The 22040-nt window shown below is 35.3% G+C and overlaps 1 protein-coding gene across 2 annotated transcripts in view; it reads right to left on the bottom strand.

Annotated features, from left to right (window-relative positions):
- sema4ab (sema domain, immunoglobulin domain (Ig), transmembrane domain (TM) and short cytoplasmic domain, (semaphorin) 4Ab) overlaps window positions 1–22040 on the bottom strand; it is a 59698-nt gene that overhangs the window by 25093 nt on the left and 12565 nt on the right. For both annotated transcript variants that reach the window (XM_056480410.1, XM_056480411.1), the window contains exon 2: window positions 11195–11445. In XM_056480410.1, coding sequence (XP_056336385.1) covers window positions 11195–11288 — 94 coding nt within the window. In that variant the 5' untranslated portion in view covers window positions 11289–11445. The remainder of the gene's footprint in view (window positions 1–11194; window positions 11446–22040) is intronic.

The raw sequence follows: 22040 nt of genomic DNA, 5'->3' as shown, positions 1-22040 counted from the left end.
GAGGTCAAAGTTTAAACATCCCAAGCTCATTAGAATTAAGTAACACTGTCTTAGGGCTGTCACTATATCTAATTTTTGATGGGTGATATATTGCACAGAAATTAATTGTGATAAACAATATTATTGCCACTTTATTGTATGGATTTCAATATCCGATCACATGATCGAAAATCGGGCCCAATCACGTGGTTTCAAACTCGATCGGAATCAGACGTTACCTCCCGATCAGGACTCAAATATATATATACACAGAGTGAAAAAAATACCAGAACTTTTGGGTCACTAGAGTTTCTGGAGGGGTTCATATTAAACATGTATGAACTTGTTTTCTGAAAAAACTTCAAGTACTCTTCACATTGATTAATTACCCAAGTTTCCATCATGTTTCTTTGATTAAACACAGATTTTTAAAGCTCTTCTTTATTCCTTATGTATTATAGGAGTATCGGATCAGATTTGAGTAGATATTCAAAATCAAATGACTCGAGGGCAGAAAAACCTGATCGGGACATCCTTACTTTATAACTTATTCCGCTAATAAAAAAATAATACATTTAAAACATAATAGAGAAATAATTCAGGTACACTGTTTCAAAGAATGTTTTATTGTTATGAATATTCAGACATTTGAAATTGGACTATGAAAAAAATATCCTAAAGCAAATAAATAATAAATAATAGATGTAAACAAAAAAAGTGCAAGAACAAAATAACATGTTTAAGTCAAAAGTAGACTTTTAAAGCATCTCAGGATGGGTTGGGAATGGTTTGAAAATGAAAGTGGCTTTAGTATTTGTTTCGGTTGTGTTGAGAATTATTTGGTGCAGACAGCCAAACTGCTTGTTGCTTTGTATTTTGCGTTGCATGTAGTTAGGACAATTTTTCCCACACAATTTACTATGGGGAAGTCTATGAATTATGAAAAACTTACGGGGTTCCAGGCTGACATTTAAGAGGATAGGTGCCCCTAAATTCTCTGCACAAGTAATATCTGTAATAAAGATGGATCTGCACATGTAATATATTAATTAGGCCCTTCATGATTTCTTGATTCTGCAATCGCCGAACTTGAGGCAAAATCAAGCAAACGATTTAAAATATTGTGGAGTTTGCAACTTGCTTAATTTGCAGGAGATTTCCTACATATTTCGAGCACCCAGAACATGGTTAAAAGTTCTACCACACCACACAGTGCCATGTGATTAGCTTTACATAGGAAAGGGGCATTGGACAGGTATACTTTTATATTCATTAACAAAAACTGTTTAAGATAAAAGCTTCATCACAATATCCACAAGTAACTTCATAAAGTTTATGCAATTGTGTTATGAATCCTATAAACAGATGAATAAATATGACTTAAATACTAAAGGAGTAATGTAATATAATTCCTTTTTTGTTTATATTTATTTTACATTAATAGAATAGAAAATTGACAATTATATCACATTTCTACCAATGTTTTTCATTAGTGTTACTAGAGTAAAACCTTGGAGTAATACTAGAGTAATACTTGGTAATTTGTGAAACACTCTTGATGACAGATGTTTCATTTTAAACTTAAAACTGAAGTATTTGTTAACTTTAAACTACGTTAAACTAGTTTACTTTGTGGTGGTATCAGTGGTCATGTAAATGACAATTTTAGCAAGACGTATTCACTTGCACAGTGTTATCATTTCTTTGGAACTGAGTTTATAAATGATCTGTGAGGCGTGCGGTTCAAACAATTAAAGCTCTGTTTCATTTCTTTTTTTCCCCCTGTTGTCTCTCATTTACAAAGTCTTGGTTTACACGTTTAGCAAATCTATAGCGATGGCAGGCCAACCTCTAAGTAAATTTAGTTGCACTGACAGGAAAATAGACACACGAAATTCAACCATTTATTCACAATGTCTTTTCTGGCACTGTAAACACGCTCAGTAGCTCACCTGATACAGAAGTACACTTATGAAAGGTTTTTATAGTTGTGGCTCAAACAAATGCATCTCTGTTTCATGTTGGCTTTGGTTAACACTATTGGTTATGTTTAGAGTTGATGCAAAAGTGCATTAACCTTTTATCTATAGACTCCTCTGGCATTTCATTTCTTAACTAGCATTATATGTACAACCAATGCAAAACTATTGCCATTGTCACTTTGTTTAGAGAACACAGTTTCATTTTGTAAGTGACATTTTTTACAAGCAATGCAATACTGTTTTGGAAAAAAAGTAAATCACTTCTTGCACCTCTTGTGGACATTACAAAGTTCAGTGAAGCAACATAGACACTCAAATACTTTCAATGAACATGTGTTACTTTTAGACCTTGAAAATATTATGTTTTATATGTATAACAATATGTATAACTGCTGTGTCTTCAGCTTTTTCACGTTAATGTAAATGAGACTTGTTTAAAAGCAGCATATAGGATTCATAATTAGCTTTACATTTTAAAGTAAGAGTTTATTATAAAATATATTGAATTTCTTGAACTTTCCTAACTCAGAAATTGGACCATAGTCCAAATAGTAAACTAAAATGGAGCAGCCAAAATGACTAGTTCCAAACTTCTACAAAAAGATTAACAGGTAAAGCATGAAAATTAATCATATTCATTTTGTGAGTAAATAAGTGAGTGAACTCATCCATATCGCTCAAAAGAACACAATTCTTACTAGTAATTAATGGCTTATTAGCTGCCTATATGGCTGCTTATTAATAGTTATAAATAGGGTTGAAAATTGATTATTATTATTTCTTACTAATACTTGTTATAAAATTCAAATTTCAATCCCACTTATCGATTCCTTTGTGCACAATTTTATTTTTTCAACTTGGCAAACTTTCAGGAACTTCCATGCTGGTAAGGACTTCTACTGGAGGAAGAATAATTTAACCATTACTTTTGAGATGGACCGCTGGAACTGCTTAAATGTGTGGCTACATGTGGTTAAGAATGATGGCAATGCTAAGTGTAATTATTGTAATAATCTAATATGATGCAAGCAAGGCATCATGGCCAACATGACTAAGCATCTGCGGTTGGTTCACATCATCAAATTAAAAGAACTCACTGTGTTTAATTCATTGCACATTCTGTTAGCAACCAACAAGTGTTTTTAAACTTTTTTTGAATGTGTAGCTGACGCGTCGTTCTCTTACCAGTCCTGATATGTTTATCCTTTTTCTTTTGGAATAATAAATATGTATTTGACTGCAAATTCGATTTTTGAAATCTGCTTCATTCTCTTCGAAATGAAGCTCTCACAACACCGGTCAAATGGTGTTTTTCATAAGATACAGATTTGTGAATGTCTTTAATGTGCTTTTATTACTTTATTCCATCCAAAGCAACAATCACATTCTTACATTTAGCCTTGAAAACATCAGATGATGGAGTTGCATTTGTATGATTTTTTTTTCATGTTATCAATTTCTGATCCTTTACACATTATTTAATTATGTTCATTGTGCAAATAATGTTATAAAATCATGGGAAACAGAATATAGTGTGTAACAGGCTTAACAGATCATTAGTTCATTTCATTAGTTAACGCACAAAGTCATTCATAAATTGTGTTTGATTGATCAGGAACTTTTAATAATATTTTTCTTGCATGTAATAAAATAATTTCTTGCAAATTATAAAAATTGCATCAGTAATGTGTCACCTTTGATTACATCGACAAGCGCACATCTTAATACCAGTGTGAACAGGGCCTAAATGACTTTCTTTTTTTCTACATTGGAATTGAAACTAGGAATCGGTAAGAAACTAAATCCATAAGCAGAATTGAAATCAGTAATATTCTCTTGATACCAAACTCTACTTATAATGTACATATTCTGCATGAGATTATTCTACATCCCCAATCCTACCCTAAAACCAAGCAATACCTTAATAACTATTAATAAGCAGCTAATAAGGAGTTTGAGGCAAAAGACACAGTAAAGGCCATTTTTTTATAATCCTGAACGATTGTAGCATGTCAGACTGCACGAACATGGCTCCCACGTCACACTGTAAGATCTCAGCTGTCAAAGTCAGACTATGAACGACAATGAAGATGCACCAAACACGAAAGAAAACACCCCCAGAGTTTGACGTCATCCACCCGTGAATGAAGTGAATGATTCCTCACAGCAAACGTAAACAATCTGTAATGGCAATTTTGCACACGACATGTCTCAATAATAAAATAAGAAAGAAAAAAAATGGTTGTGACATTTTCCCGCTGTCATTTCAATTGTCGCATGGATTGAGTCATTAAATTTGTCGCTCCTATTGGTTTATAGATTGACGCTCATCGCAGCTGTTCTCACACTGCAGGAAAGTGCCTGAAATCTTCTGACACTGCCAGAACTTCTTCTGAGAAAAAATCTGATCGCAATGAATAAAAGATTATAATATAATATAATATAACGACAGACACAGCATTACACTTTTATTAATTTATACATTTTTATGTTTTATCTTAGTGTGACAACTATCAACCAACAGCAATAAGCAGCAGATATCAGTTTGCAGGAGTCATTATTGAATCAGGCCAAACACCTGACTATGTGTGATCTGACTCACCCTGTAATTGGTACTGCTGGGAAACAGGGACTCCGGAGCCTAAATTAAACCAAGTAACCCTCAAAAACTCACATCTAGCCATTTACAATGGAGTGAGCAAACAACTCACAAGTCAAATGACTGATCCTGAATCAGCGAAACTGATGTATCTGCATGTCTAAGCACCTGTGACTCTCCACTCTCCGGATAAACAAAGAGAAGCTTTTTTAACGGATTCTTATGACTCCAACAGAAAAGTCATTTGCCAGGTCAGTCTGACCCTGGCCTGCTTTGCCTCTTGGACTAGACTCCTCTTATCAAATGTCCACGGTTCAGAGAACAAAGGCCTCCATTCATTAAAAAAAAAAAAAGAAACTAAATAACAATTTTCAACTACATCAGCGGATTTATCTGTTTACTTGTTTTGCAAAAGTAGGCCATTTCAACTTCCTTTTTTGTGACCCAAATGTATTACCCTTAAACCAGCATATTTGTATCTAATGCGTGCTATAACTTATGAGTTTATATTATTTGATAAACACAAGACATATTTGCCAACGAAGTAATATATAAAATTAACCAAATGAATAAAGTAAATATTAATATAGTAATAATATTTGAATCCTTATTATTTAAGGCATTTTTTCATGCGTTTAAAAAGTTATGAGCCCATTTTATTTTTACTAGTAATTTTATGCAGCAAGGATATATGAAAGCATTAAAAAGAGATTGCCTAGGATTTTATAATAATAACAAAGTATACAAAAGCTACACATTTCAAACAAATAATGCTCTAATGAGGTTTCTAGACACCAGAGAACAATCATCATGAAAAAAAGATGGTTAACATTTTTTCTCTATATTTTTTACATTTCGTTTCAATTTAAAAAGAAAACAGTTTTGTTGAATTGTAATAGTATTTTAAATTTTAGCAGTGTTTTTACATTTAATCAGGAAAACATCAAGCATCAATAAGTGACTTTCTTTTAAAACATTTCTAAAAAGTTGAACTTTAGAAAATTCCGTCTGTATGATTTTAACTTTAATAATTATATAAGCACTTCAGCAATAATGTATGATAATCAGTCACAAATAAATAACCTTTAAAGTACGTTTAAAGCACAATGTATGACAATGCATTCAAACAGTATTATGTAAAAGTTTCAGATCAATGAGATCTTTATATGTCCACATCAAGTTCCTAGAATTTAAGAACCTGAGAGAAGAACGCTGTTTAACTTTGTGAGAGGCCACTGGGGAACTGAAACCTAATCTAGAAGTAATATTTCAAGAAGCCATAACAGGACATCTGCATCAAAGCTCTCTTTGAGCGCAGACGACTCCTCATAAGAGGATCCAGACAGACTCTTTGTTCCTTTAATATCCAATGCCTTCTAATCAGGACAATGAATTTGATCTACGTGGAAAGATATCTGTTGTAATGACCTCCCTTATGTTTTCTCGTTGTTTTCTTTTCTTGTTAGTGAAAAACTAGTCCACCATCCAATATCCAATGCAATGTTTTTTTATACACTAGCTCTATTTGCATATAGAGAAATGCAATTCAATTTAATTCACCTTCATTTGTATAGTGCTTTTACAATGTAGATTGTGTCAAAGCAGCTTCACATAAACGGTCATAGTAAATTGGGACAGTGTCGTTCAGTTTTTAGTGTTTAAGTTCAGTTCAATTTAGCTCAGTTCAGTGTAGTTTAAAAATCACTACTGAGAGTCCAAACACTGAAGAGCAAATCCAACGATGCGCAGCTCTACAGATCCCGAACCATGCAAGCCAGTGGCATCAGCGGAGAGGGAAAAAAAACTTTACTAATTGGCGAAAGAGAAGACTAAAAAACCTTGAGAGAAACCAGACTGAAAATGATAAAGTATATAACTTTCTATGCGGACTGATTGTCAAACAGAAACTGTGAACCCTCAAAGCAATGTGGTGGATAATCTCTTTAAGTAGGGATGCTCCGATCGATCGGCCGAAGATTGGTATTGGCCAATAATCACATTTCACGACTCGATCGGTACTCATTGATCTGGCCGATCTCGTGAACTGATCCCAAGTGTTTGTTTACAAGTTCACAAGCAGAGCAAGATGCATCTGGGTTATGCGCCCGGGTTATGGATCAGCAGTGCTACAACACATGAGCAAAGTTTCCAAATTTCATTATTAGTAATTTTTCATACAATTTTTTTTCTGTTTTATCTATTTTCTTTTTGTAAAGCTGCTTCTGACCATTACATGTATGCAACATCCTTAATTTATTATCTTAGGTAAGGCGAGATCTCATACTTAAAGGGTAATTGTGCTTATGCAATGGCAAAGTTATATAAAGCTTGAAGAATCAGAATCTGTATTTGATATTAGCAGATGAGCATGACAAGGAATCTGATCTGAGTATCCCTATCTTTAAGTTTTAGCTTTTTTTTCCCGCTAAATTTCACAGGTCTGTCAAACAATACATTTTTAGATAATAACTAATCAGATAATAACTAATCACTCTAATGAAACTAAGTGCAAAACGATTATTATCTTTCCAATTGTCATATTGTTTAATGTCCGATTGTCAATGTGTTCTATTCTGTAAACACATAAAATTGTGTATTGCACATAGGTGAAAAGCAAAACTCCTAGTCATGTTCGCACAGGTCTTAATCACAGTTAAGCATCTCATCTAATCTAAGTCGTTTAATAAGTACCTGTGCCAGTCACTGCAGTGCACAGCTAAACCAAGTGAAGCGAGGTCATTACAAAACTAGGTTTCAAAACATTTCTAGTCATCTTCAGTCTCGTTTAAAAATGTAGATATTAAAATAAGTTTATTTTTATAAAGCCTAATTAAAAGGTAATCAACAAGTAAATCAAGTGTAAAAAAATGACCTATTTCATAATTAAACTTTAAAGTACTAAAAAAATAGCATGTAAAAACTGTCACAACTTGAATAACAGGTCAAAACAGAACTTTATATTTTGTGATATTTAATAAAATTGCAGCATGTTGACTGAACAATTGACTTAATGTTATATATATATATATATATATATTCAGTCTCTCAGACTATGGCTACGTTCACACTGATTTTTTCTCATTTTTTTTGTATGGCTGTTCATACTGCTCTTATAAATGTGGCCAATATCAGATTTGCAGTGTGAACAGATCCTGTTCCTAAACTGACCCGTATGCGCAAAAGTACAGATACGGACAGCACAAAATGTCTAATTATGCACACAATGTGTATACTGTATGAAGTAAGCACGTTATCAGATCATGCTTATGATTATTGCTCTTTTCACAGAAAACCATGGTGTATTTCATGAACTGTAAAGGGTTGTTCTGCTACTACTAATCTGTATTTCGGCATTTGAGACCTAAAATAAGTCTCTTGCGATTGAAAACACTGATTATTTGTGATTTACAACAAGCGCCGCGCATGGCGCTCTGACCACCGGCGTACTGAACTCATCAAGGGTTTTAATGAGCAGCCGCAGACTGAACTGTGAAGGCGGAGTTGGTTTATCTCCGTTTGCAGAATTAGTTCGTTTTACTTCGTTATAAACAGCAGACACGTGCAGAAGGGGGGTTTGGGTGCTCGAGCACCTGCCTCTTTTTCGCTCTGAGAGAAAGTTCCCCCTCCTTTGCACATGGATCCCCTATCTGCAACACCCACAACGCTCTTTAGCTTCGCGATCAACCAGTGCCTCAATCGTTATCCAGATTAGTTAACAAGCACCAGTTTTGCCTTCAAAATATTTTTCAACATGAACAACCAACTTTCTGTGGTACAGTAATCGCCCTGTGTGCCATTCTACTATGCTGCCGAGGAGTAGATGACGTTTGCAGCACAGAATGATGACGCATGTCGCTCGAAGATTATGTAAAAGTCACCTGAAATCCGACATAACCGTTCACACTGCGGTCACATTGCAAAACATCAGATCTGTGTCTGATTTAGGACTACATATGAAAGTGGCACAGGTCTGACCTGAAAAGATCAGATTCCTTGCGGTTTGGGCTGTTCACACTGTCATCACCTGAGTCACATGAGGGGGAAAAAAATCAGATTCGGGCCACATTTGCCTGCAGTATGAACATAGCCTATGCTATCTGAACCATGCTTAGATGCATTTCCTGGTTCCTTTGAGAAGTGTGTGTGCTCCGAATCGCGCCCAGGTGCAGTTCAGTTGGACAGAGCACAGTTCGGTTAGGCTTTGGAGGGATACGCTCATCGTGTGAGTGCAAAGCATGCCTGAGCCTGAAACTAAAGACGCGATGTCACTTTAAAGGGATTGTTCCATTTGGATTTATTAATCATTCTTACTTTTCAATGAACGCAAACTGTTGTAGTTTATTAAAGACACAAACCCCTCGTTGCAGATCAGCTGCACCTTCAGCAAATCTCCTAACACATGCAGCACGAGGATTTTTATCAAAAGTTGCGGATCTGTTCGGCAAAGTGTTTGACTGCGTGTCACTGCATCCCAAACCACTCAAAATTATACAAAACGATATAACAGCAGCAATCTCCACTGTGCTGAGCGAACTTTGTTAAACCGAACAGTCGCATCATCGATGACGCAAGTGTGCTCGGGTTCTGAATGCAAACGACAGTGTGAGTGCAGGCCGTGGGGGGAGAGGGGACAATCGTGCTTCAGCACCGTTCAATGCAACTGTACCTAGTGTGAGCACACTCTTAGTTTGAAGCAGAGTTGGGTGTAACACGTTCCACAGTAACGTATTACTTTAATTACATTTTTGGGGAACACAGTAATGTAATAAATTACATTTTAAATTTGTGTAATTTGATTTACAGTTACTAAAGTCAATGTAATTGTGCTACTTACATCACAAATTTAGTTTAGAAGAAAATAAAATCTTTTAAGTCTCGTTTTCCGCTGCAATGTCCGTAAATAAGCATGCGCATTTAAATTGCTATAGAACACGAGCTGAAATGGTTGCTGTCGAGAGTGGTTGCTTCTTCAAGTGGATATACAGACATTACTTTGATTATGTCCAGTCTCTAAAGAACTTTGGACTGCTTTAAACTGGACCAGCAACTTCAAGCACTTGAAAAGAAAGCATTCAAGGACAATACTCGTCACCAAGGAGGACACCGGCACCCAAAAACACAGGGCCCATCTTAGCCTAAACAAGCTAAATTTCATTTTTGTGCAGGATCGGGAGTGAAGGTATCTTCTGAATGTGAAGAGAAGCGTAGATGCTTATGGGGCCGTTCACATATCGCATCTTTTGCACGCGCAAGTTTGTTATTTCCAATGGAGGCGCGAGGCTTGTGCGCACATATTCGGAGCACATCTTGCACATGCTTGTATTTTCCAGGTGCACCAGTTAAAAACGGTGAGTCACACAACAAGAACTAAGTGATCAGCTTCATGCTTTGTATGGAATATACACATTTAGGTAGACAAATTACTTCAGACAAACACAGAACACCCAAACACTGCAGTGCTTTTGTATACATGGATGTCAGTGGTTACAGGTATGCAGTTTTCTTCATGTCTTTTTTTGTGCTCAAAAAAAAAAGACAAACAGGTTTGGAACAAGTGAATGATGAGAGAATATTTGGGGAAACTGTAAGTCTTTTGAATATGCCAACCTATTGTTTCTCAGTGTAATTAGTTTTTTCTATTCTTTTGTTCTATTGTTTCTCAGTGTAATCAGTTGTTTCTATTGTTTCTCAGTAAAGTTTCTCAGTGAATATTAAATCACAGAAAGAGCTGCAGTTTATTTTGTATTTTTATAGGTATATTTTATATGTTTTAAAAGTAACTTCAGATTACTAATTTCTTTGCTTTGATTACTTTTTACATGAAGTAATTAGTAATGTAATCAGATTACAATTTTCCAGTAGTAGTCAGTAATTTGTAATGTAATACTTTTTTAAAGTAACTTTTATCTATTATTTGTTAAAAACATTTTTTTAATGTACTCCAAAATTTAAGCAGCGCTTTCACTGTTAAATAAAATATAACTAATAATACAAATGAGTTTTTATTAACTCAAAAAAAAAAAAACTGAATTTATTATTTTACAAAATCATTTACTTAAGTTAGTCAAGACAACATTTCTAATTAGGCTGAAGTACTAAAATGATTAAAACCTAATCAAAAATAAAGCTACACAAAACAAAAATCAAAATTGCTTACTAAATTAACCAAACAAGATAATAAAGTATATTAAAGCTGCATAATATTCATTTTAATGCCATGCTTTATTTTTCATTTGGCTTTGAAAACATACAAGCACTCTTAAAATGTTATAGAAATATAACAGAATATAAATGTACCAATATTTTACACATAATTATTACAAGACACTCAATATATTCAACAATGATTATAATATGCTAGCCATTACAACATATTTACAAGCACTATTATTTACAGCGCTGAAATAATAAAGTATTCAAACTACGTTTAAATCAAGAGGTCCATACATTTTAATTGTTTTATGATGCAATGGATAATTAAATTCAAATTAACCTAATAACCACCACACACATTAAAGGTGTTTTCCTTTAATGTGTGTGGTGCTTATTAGGTTATTGAACAACGGTAGATAAGTTTAAGTCACTCAAATATCTAATGGGATTTTTAAAAAAATGTATTAAAAAAGAAACTTACCCATTGGAAAAGAGAGTCGGGGGAGGACATGAGAATGACAGCTGAGGGCAGTCAGAAGAAACACGCAGGCACAAAGTGATGCCGAATTCACCATCCTGATGGAAAACCAGGAGGCCGTTGAGCACAACAGATGAGCTGATTCCAAATACTGGTCTATCTGTCACTGTTTCCCTCTGTTGCCGTCCGTTCAGCACTGAGTCGCCCACAAGGACACCACTTCAAACAACCAAAGGAGTCTGCCGTCATCTCATCTGTTCAGACGAAAAAAAAATATTTAAGTTGCTTAGAAATCGGAAGGCGCGGACATTCAAGTCATCACTTCCTCTCCAGTCGCTCGCCTCTTCTTCCTCTTTCAGAAGCGTGTATAAAGGACAACTGATATCAGCATATGACTGTCTTGATCTATGGTTTGGGGGAGGTGGAGTTCAGATACACTTTTACATTGATAATTCTGAGAAAGACACTAAAAACCATGCAGATAATGAATGGTCTATAAGCTTAGTAGATGAGGAAAAATATGTTTTTCAAGTCAAGTCTATCTATAGTATGCTAACCCCAATTCATGCATACTATACAGTGAATTTTCACATAAAAGAGAAAAATAGACAAGAATATGAACCCAAAAAAAAGGCTATGCTGTGTCAAATTGCCCAGCACCCCGATTTCACGCTCTCTCCAGCTGTAGTGACCACACGGTCACACCTAGCGCAACGCCAACTAGCTATTGCGTGCCACAGTCAAAGTTTAAAATGGCTTAATATTCTGCTCATCTACATATGTACAAATTTAAGCATGAACCGCACATGCTCACCGGAAAACCAAAGTTCACATGAATAATGTGCTGATATGTAGTTTAATTGTCTCTGCATCTTATAATAATGTTACTGTGCTGTCATGGCAATGCTAGTAAAATTAGGCCATTGACCTGTTCAGTGTCAATAAAATGTTACTAATACATTTTACTAATAAATGTGGTTATTTCATTTGCTAGTTCATTTTTTAAGAGTATAATTTAAGTTACTAAGTCCAGAAATGACTAATAAATAATAAAAGTATTTTTAGTTTTAGTTGTCAGTAGGGAGGATGCTCATAATAACCGATTAACCGAAAGGGTGCGTTTTTAACCGATTAATGGTATCAGTTAAACGATTAAATTTTTTTATTTTATTTTTTTTTCAGATTGATTGCGTAAGTAGCCGATCAAACTGAACGCAATTTTTGCATTGAGAGCTGCATCTTTTGAATGGTTTACTAACAGCCGCGAACGTTTGCGCATTGCTCATGCTCCCTGCATGCCTCGCGTTTTTGCTGCGAGCACGAAAAAAAAAAGTCAACTCTGAGCGGAAAAAGCATGTTTACGTCAGTCGCGTATTTTTCATTCTGCAATCAAGTGAAAGCAGAGGCAGAGTTTCTGATGAGGTGACAGCAGTGTTTGTGTTGTTAAGATGACTACGGAAAACTTTAAAAGATGGAGGAGAGTCTAGTGGTCGCTGTTCTTGAATATCACAATATTATTAAATATTACAAGTATAACAACATCAACAGCAACACTCGCGCACAATGGACCAGCTGATTCAGTCGTTGCCCAGTGAATTAAAAAAGCGCACCAAGGTTCTTTTTTCTTGTCAACAAAAAGGCAGTGTGATGTGCCTCGTGTTTTTGAAATGTAAAAGCCCATTCGGTTTGATCAGCCCCAAAATGTGCAACACATATGCCAAACCAGCGCTGATGCTGATAGCCTGGATAGTCCTGGATCTGCATCATAAACACCTCTGTTTATTTGCACAATTGGAGAAGGAAGCCGCAAAACAAAACTTTCCGAAATGTGCTCTGCTTTGGAAACAAGCCAGCCACCGCTTGTAAACACAACAAAAAATCTATAGTTGTGAAGATGTAGTGTCCAACCAACAAACCAATTTTTATTTAAAGATAAGTTATTAATATTTCTTATAAAATATCCATTTTTAAAATAGCCTACATAGTCTAACCTACGAATCAAACAAATCCAAAGATTATCTTATAATCGTCAAAATAGAGCCCTTAATCAGTAATGACTTACAATAAAAATGTTAACAGAGGTTTGTGATACAAGCAGAGCATTAATTAAATGCATATTTTCCGTAGAACGATTGATTTGAGGTAGCCCGCTATTTTTATTTGACAGAAAAAAAAAAGCATGATTGGAAAAAAACTGCCTATTCTTATTCTATTCTAACAGCTGGTTCTTAAAAAGGATTTAGTCAGTGTTTTTCGTTTTGTAATCTAAAAATAAAAAATATCTAGGGCAGGACTATTTATTTTATTCTTTTTATTTAGTTGATTCTCTTTTTTTTCTATGCTGTTGCAAACAATGCAGTCACGTGAAGATATTCTGTTGTTAATATGTTCGCATGTTAAAATAAATCAGTATTTTAAAATGCAATATTTAATGTGTCAGGCACAAAATAGACACATACATTTTTTTAAATAAAATAATAATTTAATATGAATCTGACCAGTTAATGGTTAATATTCGGTTAACAAGCGGCAGTTGTCGATTGGCAAAATGAACCGAAATGAGTATCCAATAGTTTTCAGTCAAAATGCATCCAGAATTTTCGATTTCAGCCCAGAATTTTACTTTGGTGCATCCCTACTGGTAACAAAAAAAGTGAATAAATCTACAATTTTGTACATTTTTTCAATATCATATTTTACCATGTGGTATGGCTCACCAATGTGCTCCTTCTCTGCCTCAGAACAAAGGCTAAGAAATTCAAAACTACACCAGGAAACTCAGATCTAGTACTCATGGCGCAGTACTGGAGCTAAAGTTTACCTATGGGTTTGTCAGTATATATGTTTGATGGAAAAATGCTGTTAAAGTGTCTAAAACTGCTAAATATAGTGCTAAATGTGTTTGTGTTGTGTCTCAATCAGGCATTGTAGATCACAGATTTTCAACAAAACAGATCTTAAACACAGAGAGTTTATAATGGCATGACTGGAAGCATCGGCTGGCTTTATCAAAGTTAAAAGTCTCTGTGCATAAACAGATGCAAAGTTGATGGCAGTTGGCTAGTGATGTCACAAACATGTCTACATTTGAAAAACCCTGGAAACTGATGGGGTCGTTGTTTATCAACTTTACAGTAGCAAACTAGTTATCAACTTACTTTTAAGACACTGCTTGAATGTCGCTGCAGGAGCCCTCTTTAGGGACTGAGAAAGGTTGGCTGGTTGCCAGTAGCAAACAATAGAGTGCGCTCTGCTGGTCTAAGTAATTATACAATTTCAAGCATTTTATCTTTGTTAAATGTTCTGTAAAAAAACGCTAATTTCAATAGCATATCTCCTAAGATAGATATATCAGAAACAGGCTCATAAAATTGGCAAAATGAAAATCAGTTGGGCTCTGGACAATAATGCCAGTTCAACGTGGATTCAGAGATTTTTTTTACCAGATATCAAATGAGCTACATGCCCTCTAAATAAATCAGAAGATTTACTATTTGTCTTAGGTCAGTTTAATGTCATGTTCAGTGACATCAATGTTACAAAAACAATGCTTATTATAAAACAGCTGTTAAAAAAGCAGATCTACAGAAAACAAGTGCCATTAATGCAGTTCAATATAAATCTTATATTTATATTTTATCACTTAATACAGTCTTGTTTTAACCTTGATATTAACTATATATATATATATATATATATATATATATATATATATATATATATATATATATATATATATATATATATATATATATATATAAATAAATAAATGTACGTTTGGCGAAGAAATTGTGAAGTACAACAAAGAGGATGGAAAATGGACATGTTTTGAATCATCTCTGAACTAATGACTATATAATGGAAATCCCTGTGACCCAAAAACATGACCGGTGTGTCTTGTGCTTGGACAAACCAAGATTTACTAAACACTAGGCCTAGTTGAAGTGAAGTACTCTCTTCACCATTAGGCATTCATACAGGGGTTGAAGAATATTGTTTTGAGAATTTACTCATCAATAAATGATTTCAATAAACCCCTTTTTTGATGAGAATGTGTTTACATGATGAAGTACAATAATAATCCCTTGGGGGTTTAAAATCTCATGGTAACGCAACTGTCACAATGCAATTATGTCACTGATGTGGTAAGACCATATGACTTTTTACAACATGAATTTTATTTGAAAGAACATTCCTTTACCTCATCATGGACACTTCATCTGTGCAAAAGGAGAAAACTTATAATATTAAAAATTAACTTTAAATTCAATAACAAAAAAACAATGCCATCCCATGAATAAAACAGACAACAGGATTGTACATTTTAAACAACTTCTCAACAGATGGTGGTGTTAGCCAAAAAGTTCTCCAAAAAGTTGCAAGGGCCTAGCTATGTACTGTAGTTGCTAATGCATTTGTAAGGGTTTTTAACATGTTGCTATATAGAGGTGTTTTGGCCTCTTTAATACATGTATTTATTTGAGCTTAGCTATATTTTATGCACATGATTTTTTTGTTTTTCGTTTAATCGCTTGACTTGAGGAAATCACTTGTAACACCAGTGTTTCTCCCACCATTATCTTAGGGGGGCACCTCGCCCCCCTTGAAGTCAAGTTAAATGTATTTTATATATAGCGCCAGATCACAACTTCTTTTAATAAACAAGCTAAATAGCCATATGCAGGGTTTAATTTGTGCCAGAACACGCCGGATCCTCTGAAATCTGATCCGGCACCTCATTTTACCGATCCCCTTCCTCAACCGCCCTCCTCCCCTGTTGACTTTCACTTTCTTTCGCGACTCCCCAACCCTCTTCACTTTCATCCGCGACATACTTTTCAGGTTCATACCTAGAGGGAAAATGTACTCAAAGCATTATAAAGCTTGAAGCATTAGAATCAGTGCTCAGTATCAGCTGATCACCACAAGGAATCGGTACTTAATATCAGCTGCAAAAATCCTGATCGGAGCATCCCTAGCTTTGACCCAACTTGGCTGTCAGAGCAGCAATACTGCCCCTGGCTGTACAAGACTGATCTTGATAAGTCAGTAAATACACCCTGAGGAGAAAAATGTATTCTTAAGTCAAAGTTAAGTATAAAAGTATACTTTATTTAGCAAGTAAATAAGCCCGTTTAGATACACTGCAGTGACAAAAGCTGCACACTTTGTGGATAAAATGGAAGATCAAATAATTGTTTTTTACTGCTGACATTAAAAGAAACAAATTTACACATTGACTCGGTGTCAGTCTGAACAGCCGCGGCGTGACACGGTGTGGCGGTGTGGCCACTGTACCTCACTAAAACAAGCTATAAAATCATATAACGTATGACGTATGCACCATGCAACCCAAATAAGCAAAAAAAAATACATTTTAACAATGTTAAGTAAATATGACTGACAGAAGCAGTGACTGTCCTTAATTAAGTCTAAAGCAGGTCGCACACTAGAAGCGCCGCTTGGCGGCGCGCCACGCAGTGCCATACATTTTAGAATTCTAAACATAGGTTTCTATCAGGGTACACACACCAGCGTCGCAAGTCGGCGGCTGTCAGCCACAGCTCAGGACACTGTTCATTTCTCTGCCGAGCCACAGAGCACCATCTGATTAGTTTCATGTTAACTATCATGTGAATGTCTGCATCTGGTGTGTGATACTTTTAACTGCCATGTGCGCACTGTGTTGAGGCGCCGAGCGGCGCTTCCGGTGTGCGACCTGCTTAAGGGTGTTCCTAAATATACACAGTCAGCAGTAACCTTTCTTTCAATAAGGTCTTTAAATATTTTTCTTTAAATAAAGGTCTTGAGAAAAACATGTTCCATATAATCAACACAATAAACAGATCAGGCACATGTCCACTACACAAAAATCTTTCATAATTTTAAAAACCATTGGCAAAATCCTGGAGCGACTGGCATAGGATACACTGTACGACATTACCATACAAACATTTTTTCATTCATTACTCACTCAGAGGAATTAGCATATATTTGTTTAACTTCCCATTTTTATATATCCGGCCAGTGGCACTGACTGGAAGAATTGCTCAAACATTACTTCCTTAAAATCAATGGTGAGCAAGAGTTGGATAGCAATAGTGGTTCAAGTAAGTCAAACTTGTTTTTTTCTTCTCCAGAACCTGCAGTCAGCAAATGTGTGTCACACAAAAGCACAAAATCACTCTCCAGAATATTTAAAATCCCTGTTTCATGATGGTGGAATGATCTTTCCAACCCCAAAAATCTAAATCACTAACAATATTCATGAGACAGCTGAAACAACCAAGGGAAGGCTTAAACTTATTGGTCCAGCACATCCCACAGATGCTCTATTCGATCAGGATAATTCGATCGGGAGACTATAAAACAACTTGAATTCTTCATCTTGTTCTTCTAACCAATTTTGCACAATTTGTGCAGTGTGCTGAGTGCATTATAATCCTGAAAGAGGTCAATTTTACCAGGCTACACCTAGCCATGCACAGATACCATTTTTACCACAGATACAATCCTGATGCCAAAATCCTGAGCATCGACCGATACAGACCCGATCCCAATACTATGCCTTTTTTTTTTTTTTTTTTACAGTTTCTATAGTTCTGGTGATAAACTCAAATAATATGTCTTCTTTAGTAAAAATAACAGACCTATAGGCCTACTGTATATGACAGACGGCACAATCTAACTAAAAACATGATGCTTGCTGTAAATTAGGCTACATTATTTAAGCCTTCGCTATGACATTGATCTGTTGTGGTCCAGCTTATGTTTCCTTTTTTATATTAAGTTAAAATTACAGTCAAATATCCAGTTTCAGAGTAGCCTATATTAGGCTAAATAATTTTCTGTTAATGACAATCCATATTGCGCCCGTCAGTTTCACTTTTATTAGTTTAATCAACTTTGATCATAATAAGCCAGGCTTTACAAACTATTCGCAGTACTGAAAGTATTCCCCTCGGAAGAATACACTCAGTGGGAAGGATGAGAGAACAGAAACTTTTAATATTACAGAATAATTTTAGAGCGGCACACGTCGCGTCTGTGCAGCCAGATATGTGAATGAAGCGACTGATGCAAAACTGAGACATAGTGCGCAGCTCTCCAGTATCTGCGTACACTTCCAATCCAAAACAGCAACAAAAAGGGAAGAAATCAATGTGTTGAGGATCTGTCCAATGTACTAATGAGCCTTTTCTAACTTAAAATGTCACTTTGTGTGTGAAGAGCAGGTAATAACCCTCTCTACTCTGTTGGATCTAACAGACACAGTGCAACATGATTTAGAAACCGCAATGAACTCCTTGTTTCAGGTCAAAATGAACACATTTAATGCTAAACTAAATGCATTTCTCCACTGATTACTTATATTAACAGGAACAAACAGTCTTTGAGAGAGTTTTTCGAGTTGTCAAACGCGACACGCATTTTGAATTGTGAATGAACTACATGAATATTCATCTGTACATCACATTAGAGCTGCACGATTCTGGCTAAAATGAGAATCGCGATTTTTTTGCTTAAAATAAAGATCACGATTTTCGCACGATTCTGTAGAATAAAGCTTAAAATAATGCTTAATATTAGTCTGCAAATATTGTTGTTTTTTTTTTAAACATATGGTAAAACAACAATAATAATATAATGTGTAGGTCTACTGGTTTCTATAAATAATTCTATTCTACTTATAATTCTGATGTTGAATAATGGTTGAGATATAGGCCTATGCTTGCAATCTGTCATTAACAACATTATTAGACCATTTAATTCACTGGTAAAATCAACATTATATAGGCTAGAGTAGTTATACTGACACTGTAAACATTTATTTTCATGCACAACTCTGTGATCGCTATGAAAGAAAAAACATATCAAATGCTTGTGGCAATCATAACTCTAAAATGCGATATGATTATTTAAATGATGTGCACGCTTTCGGTTTCATTTTCACTGCTAAGTGCTGTTCATACTTCGCGTGCGGCTCTCAAACGATCACTCTGTGCCACAAACTGAATATTATTTACAACTTTATTACCTGTTACTCACAGCCTATGCAGGTTCTGTTCACTGAAGTAGACGCGCGTGGGTGTATCATTAAGTAGGTTGCGCGCCCGTCCTCTCTGTGGTAACAGGTCACAGTCAGCTGCTCATGTCACGTGTGATTTCCGGGCCGCGAATACAGCATTATATGAAGACAAAAATGACATTTTTAGGTGATTTATACCTTTTAAATACAGTATGTGACTCTTTCAACATCATTTGGAGGTGTCCATGTCACCGAGCAATGTATGTGAAACAATGAAAAGACTCTGCCTTTGCTTCTCTCCTAAACTTGAAAATATGATTGGCAGAATCATAGAAATGCTGGATTAAGATCATCTAGGGGGTCGAATCGAGATCGCGATCTTTTTCAGATTAATTGTGCAGCTCTACATCACATTAAACTGTAGAATGGCTTCAGAATCTTTGAGATATAGTAGACCTACATGACAACTTTCTAGGCACTTATAATAGGCTACATTCATGGCTTTTGTTGGCTTAAATATGCGGTATCGAATCGATATTCGATCCATGCATCTCTAGCTACAACTTTCTGTAGATAGACAGAATCACAATTTTCCTGTTTCTTTTGTCAGTTCTGGAATCAGTAGTAAATCTCCAGCAGCACATACTTTAGGATGTAGCAGCATTTACTTCACATAGATTTTAGGCAAAAAATTCACAAAAAAATATAACCAATTTAAACACCTGATGATGAATCGAAAATGATCAGTCTGCGATACAGTACTGTACAGACTTCAAATTCAGTTTTTTGCTTTCAGCTCACTTCATAATTTAATTGAGTGTTTGAAATAAATCCTTCTGCGAGATGATGTGGCTTCTTACATTGAAAAGACATGCAACTTATTTTATAAGCACTGATAAAGACATTGGATGTTTTTATAGTTTATTATAAGGAAAAATATGAGCAAAACTCAAATATAACACTTAGTCTTCATAGTTGTTTGTTTATTAATATTTGGAGTTTCCGATGAGAGCACCCTCTGTCTTCAAATGGATATTTACTATTGATTACAGAAACGTGCTTCACTGACAAGATGTCCATGACAATCACAGCTTTTGCTAAATTCCGAAGTAATAACATGAATCTAAATATCACATGAATGCCCAGACCATGGGTTTTCAGGAAGAACACTGCCCAGAGTATCATACTTGTCCTTGTTATTGTGTTACAGTAGTTACTGGTGCCACAACCAATCAGACCAGTCCACTGCTCTAAGATACATTTTCTGATGTTCACATGCACGCTGACTCGACAGTAGTAATACATTTCTTTAACAAACATCAAAATTTTCTGCAACTTGTAGCACAGTAGATCATCTCTTGGCTCAGATAGGACATGAAAGCCTTTATTGTCTTTGTGTATTCATAAGCCTTGGGCCCCCAGTTTGTGGTTTGACCTTCCTCAGAACTCTGCTGGTGAATTCTCTCCACTGCTGACCAAGAGAAACCCACAAGCCTTGCCCTTTCAGAGAAACTCTGACCCATTCGCCTTGCCATAACAATGTGGCCCTTGTCAAAGCCACTCAGATCTTTATTTCCCCTGCAACTTGTTGATGATGAAAACGGATGCTTGCTTACCATCTAATCTAGTCCGTAACGTAGCCTTGCTAGGAGATCCACAACATTCGCTTTACCTGTCACTGCTCTTAACATGTTGGTTCATCTGTACATAAATCAGAATATAAACACTTTTAATGTACCTTACACCAATTTGTTAAGTACTTTTTACAAAAGATGTGATTTATAAGCATTTTTGCAGAGAACACAATGTACACATATTATAATAATGTTAAAAATAGAATAACGCACATTGAACCATTTCCTCTCAGGGTCTTCACTTCCATGCACATAAGTACAGAATTCAATTCTTGTTTTACATGCAGAATGTTAAATAGATCAAATCCTATGTAAAGTTCCTGCATAAACAACTTCTGTAACCCAAAACTGATTATTCTGTTATCCTTTACTCAAATTTTCCTTGTCTCAAAGCTCTTTGACTTTCTTTTTTTCCAGTTAAATTCAACAGAAGTTATTTTGAAAAATGTTGGAAACATGCAACTATTGTATTTGTTTATCTTATTATAGAAGTCAATGGTTACAGGTTTCTAATATCATTGGGGGTCCAGAGTCCAGGGTCCAGAGTGTATTTTAAGGCTTGGTTGTGTTTATAACATGCAAAGCAATGTGTGCTCATGCTTCATTTGTAAAAATTTTATAAAAAATTTTTTAAATTAAGTTATTTCTTCATATATCTTACTTTAATTATCTAAAGCTACTCAGCTAACATGAAAACAACAAAGCCTGCCCTCAAGAGGCTCTGATTGAATGATGAGGACACAGCTGAACCTCATGCCTGCTTTCTAAAGTATCTTTCATATACATTCAGGTTTTATGTATGTGTAAGTAATATGAAACGTTCACATATCTTTTTCGCAAGTATGTTATTTGAGATAACGCCAGCAAAGCAGCCATATGGAGAGAAATTGCAGCGCTGGTGAAGACTGTGGGTGTTTACAGCGGTATGATGGATAAATTTGAATTTGTAGCTAAATTGCTAATGGTACCAAGCAGCGTTTCCAGTTGTTTACATCCTTTTTTTACATCCTTGTTTGTTGCTACAACAAACCATTAACGCTAAAAACTTTGCATGTAATAGATTTTAACAAAGGTTGTGGCTCACAATCTACAGCTACTTCTATTATGGTTGGAGCTGCTCCTTTTTTGAGGAGTTTTTAGCAGAATCCAGCACTGAACTGGGAGAGATTCAAGAAGCTGTCCTTTG

Source organism: Danio aesculapii, chromosome 19, assembly GCF_903798145.1.
Source record: "Danio aesculapii chromosome 19, fDanAes4.1, whole genome shotgun sequence".
In the NCBI taxonomy this organism is placed as follows: Eukaryota; Metazoa; Chordata; class Actinopteri; order Cypriniformes; family Danionidae; genus Danio; species Danio aesculapii.
This window is presented reverse-complemented; position numbering and strand designations above follow the sequence as displayed.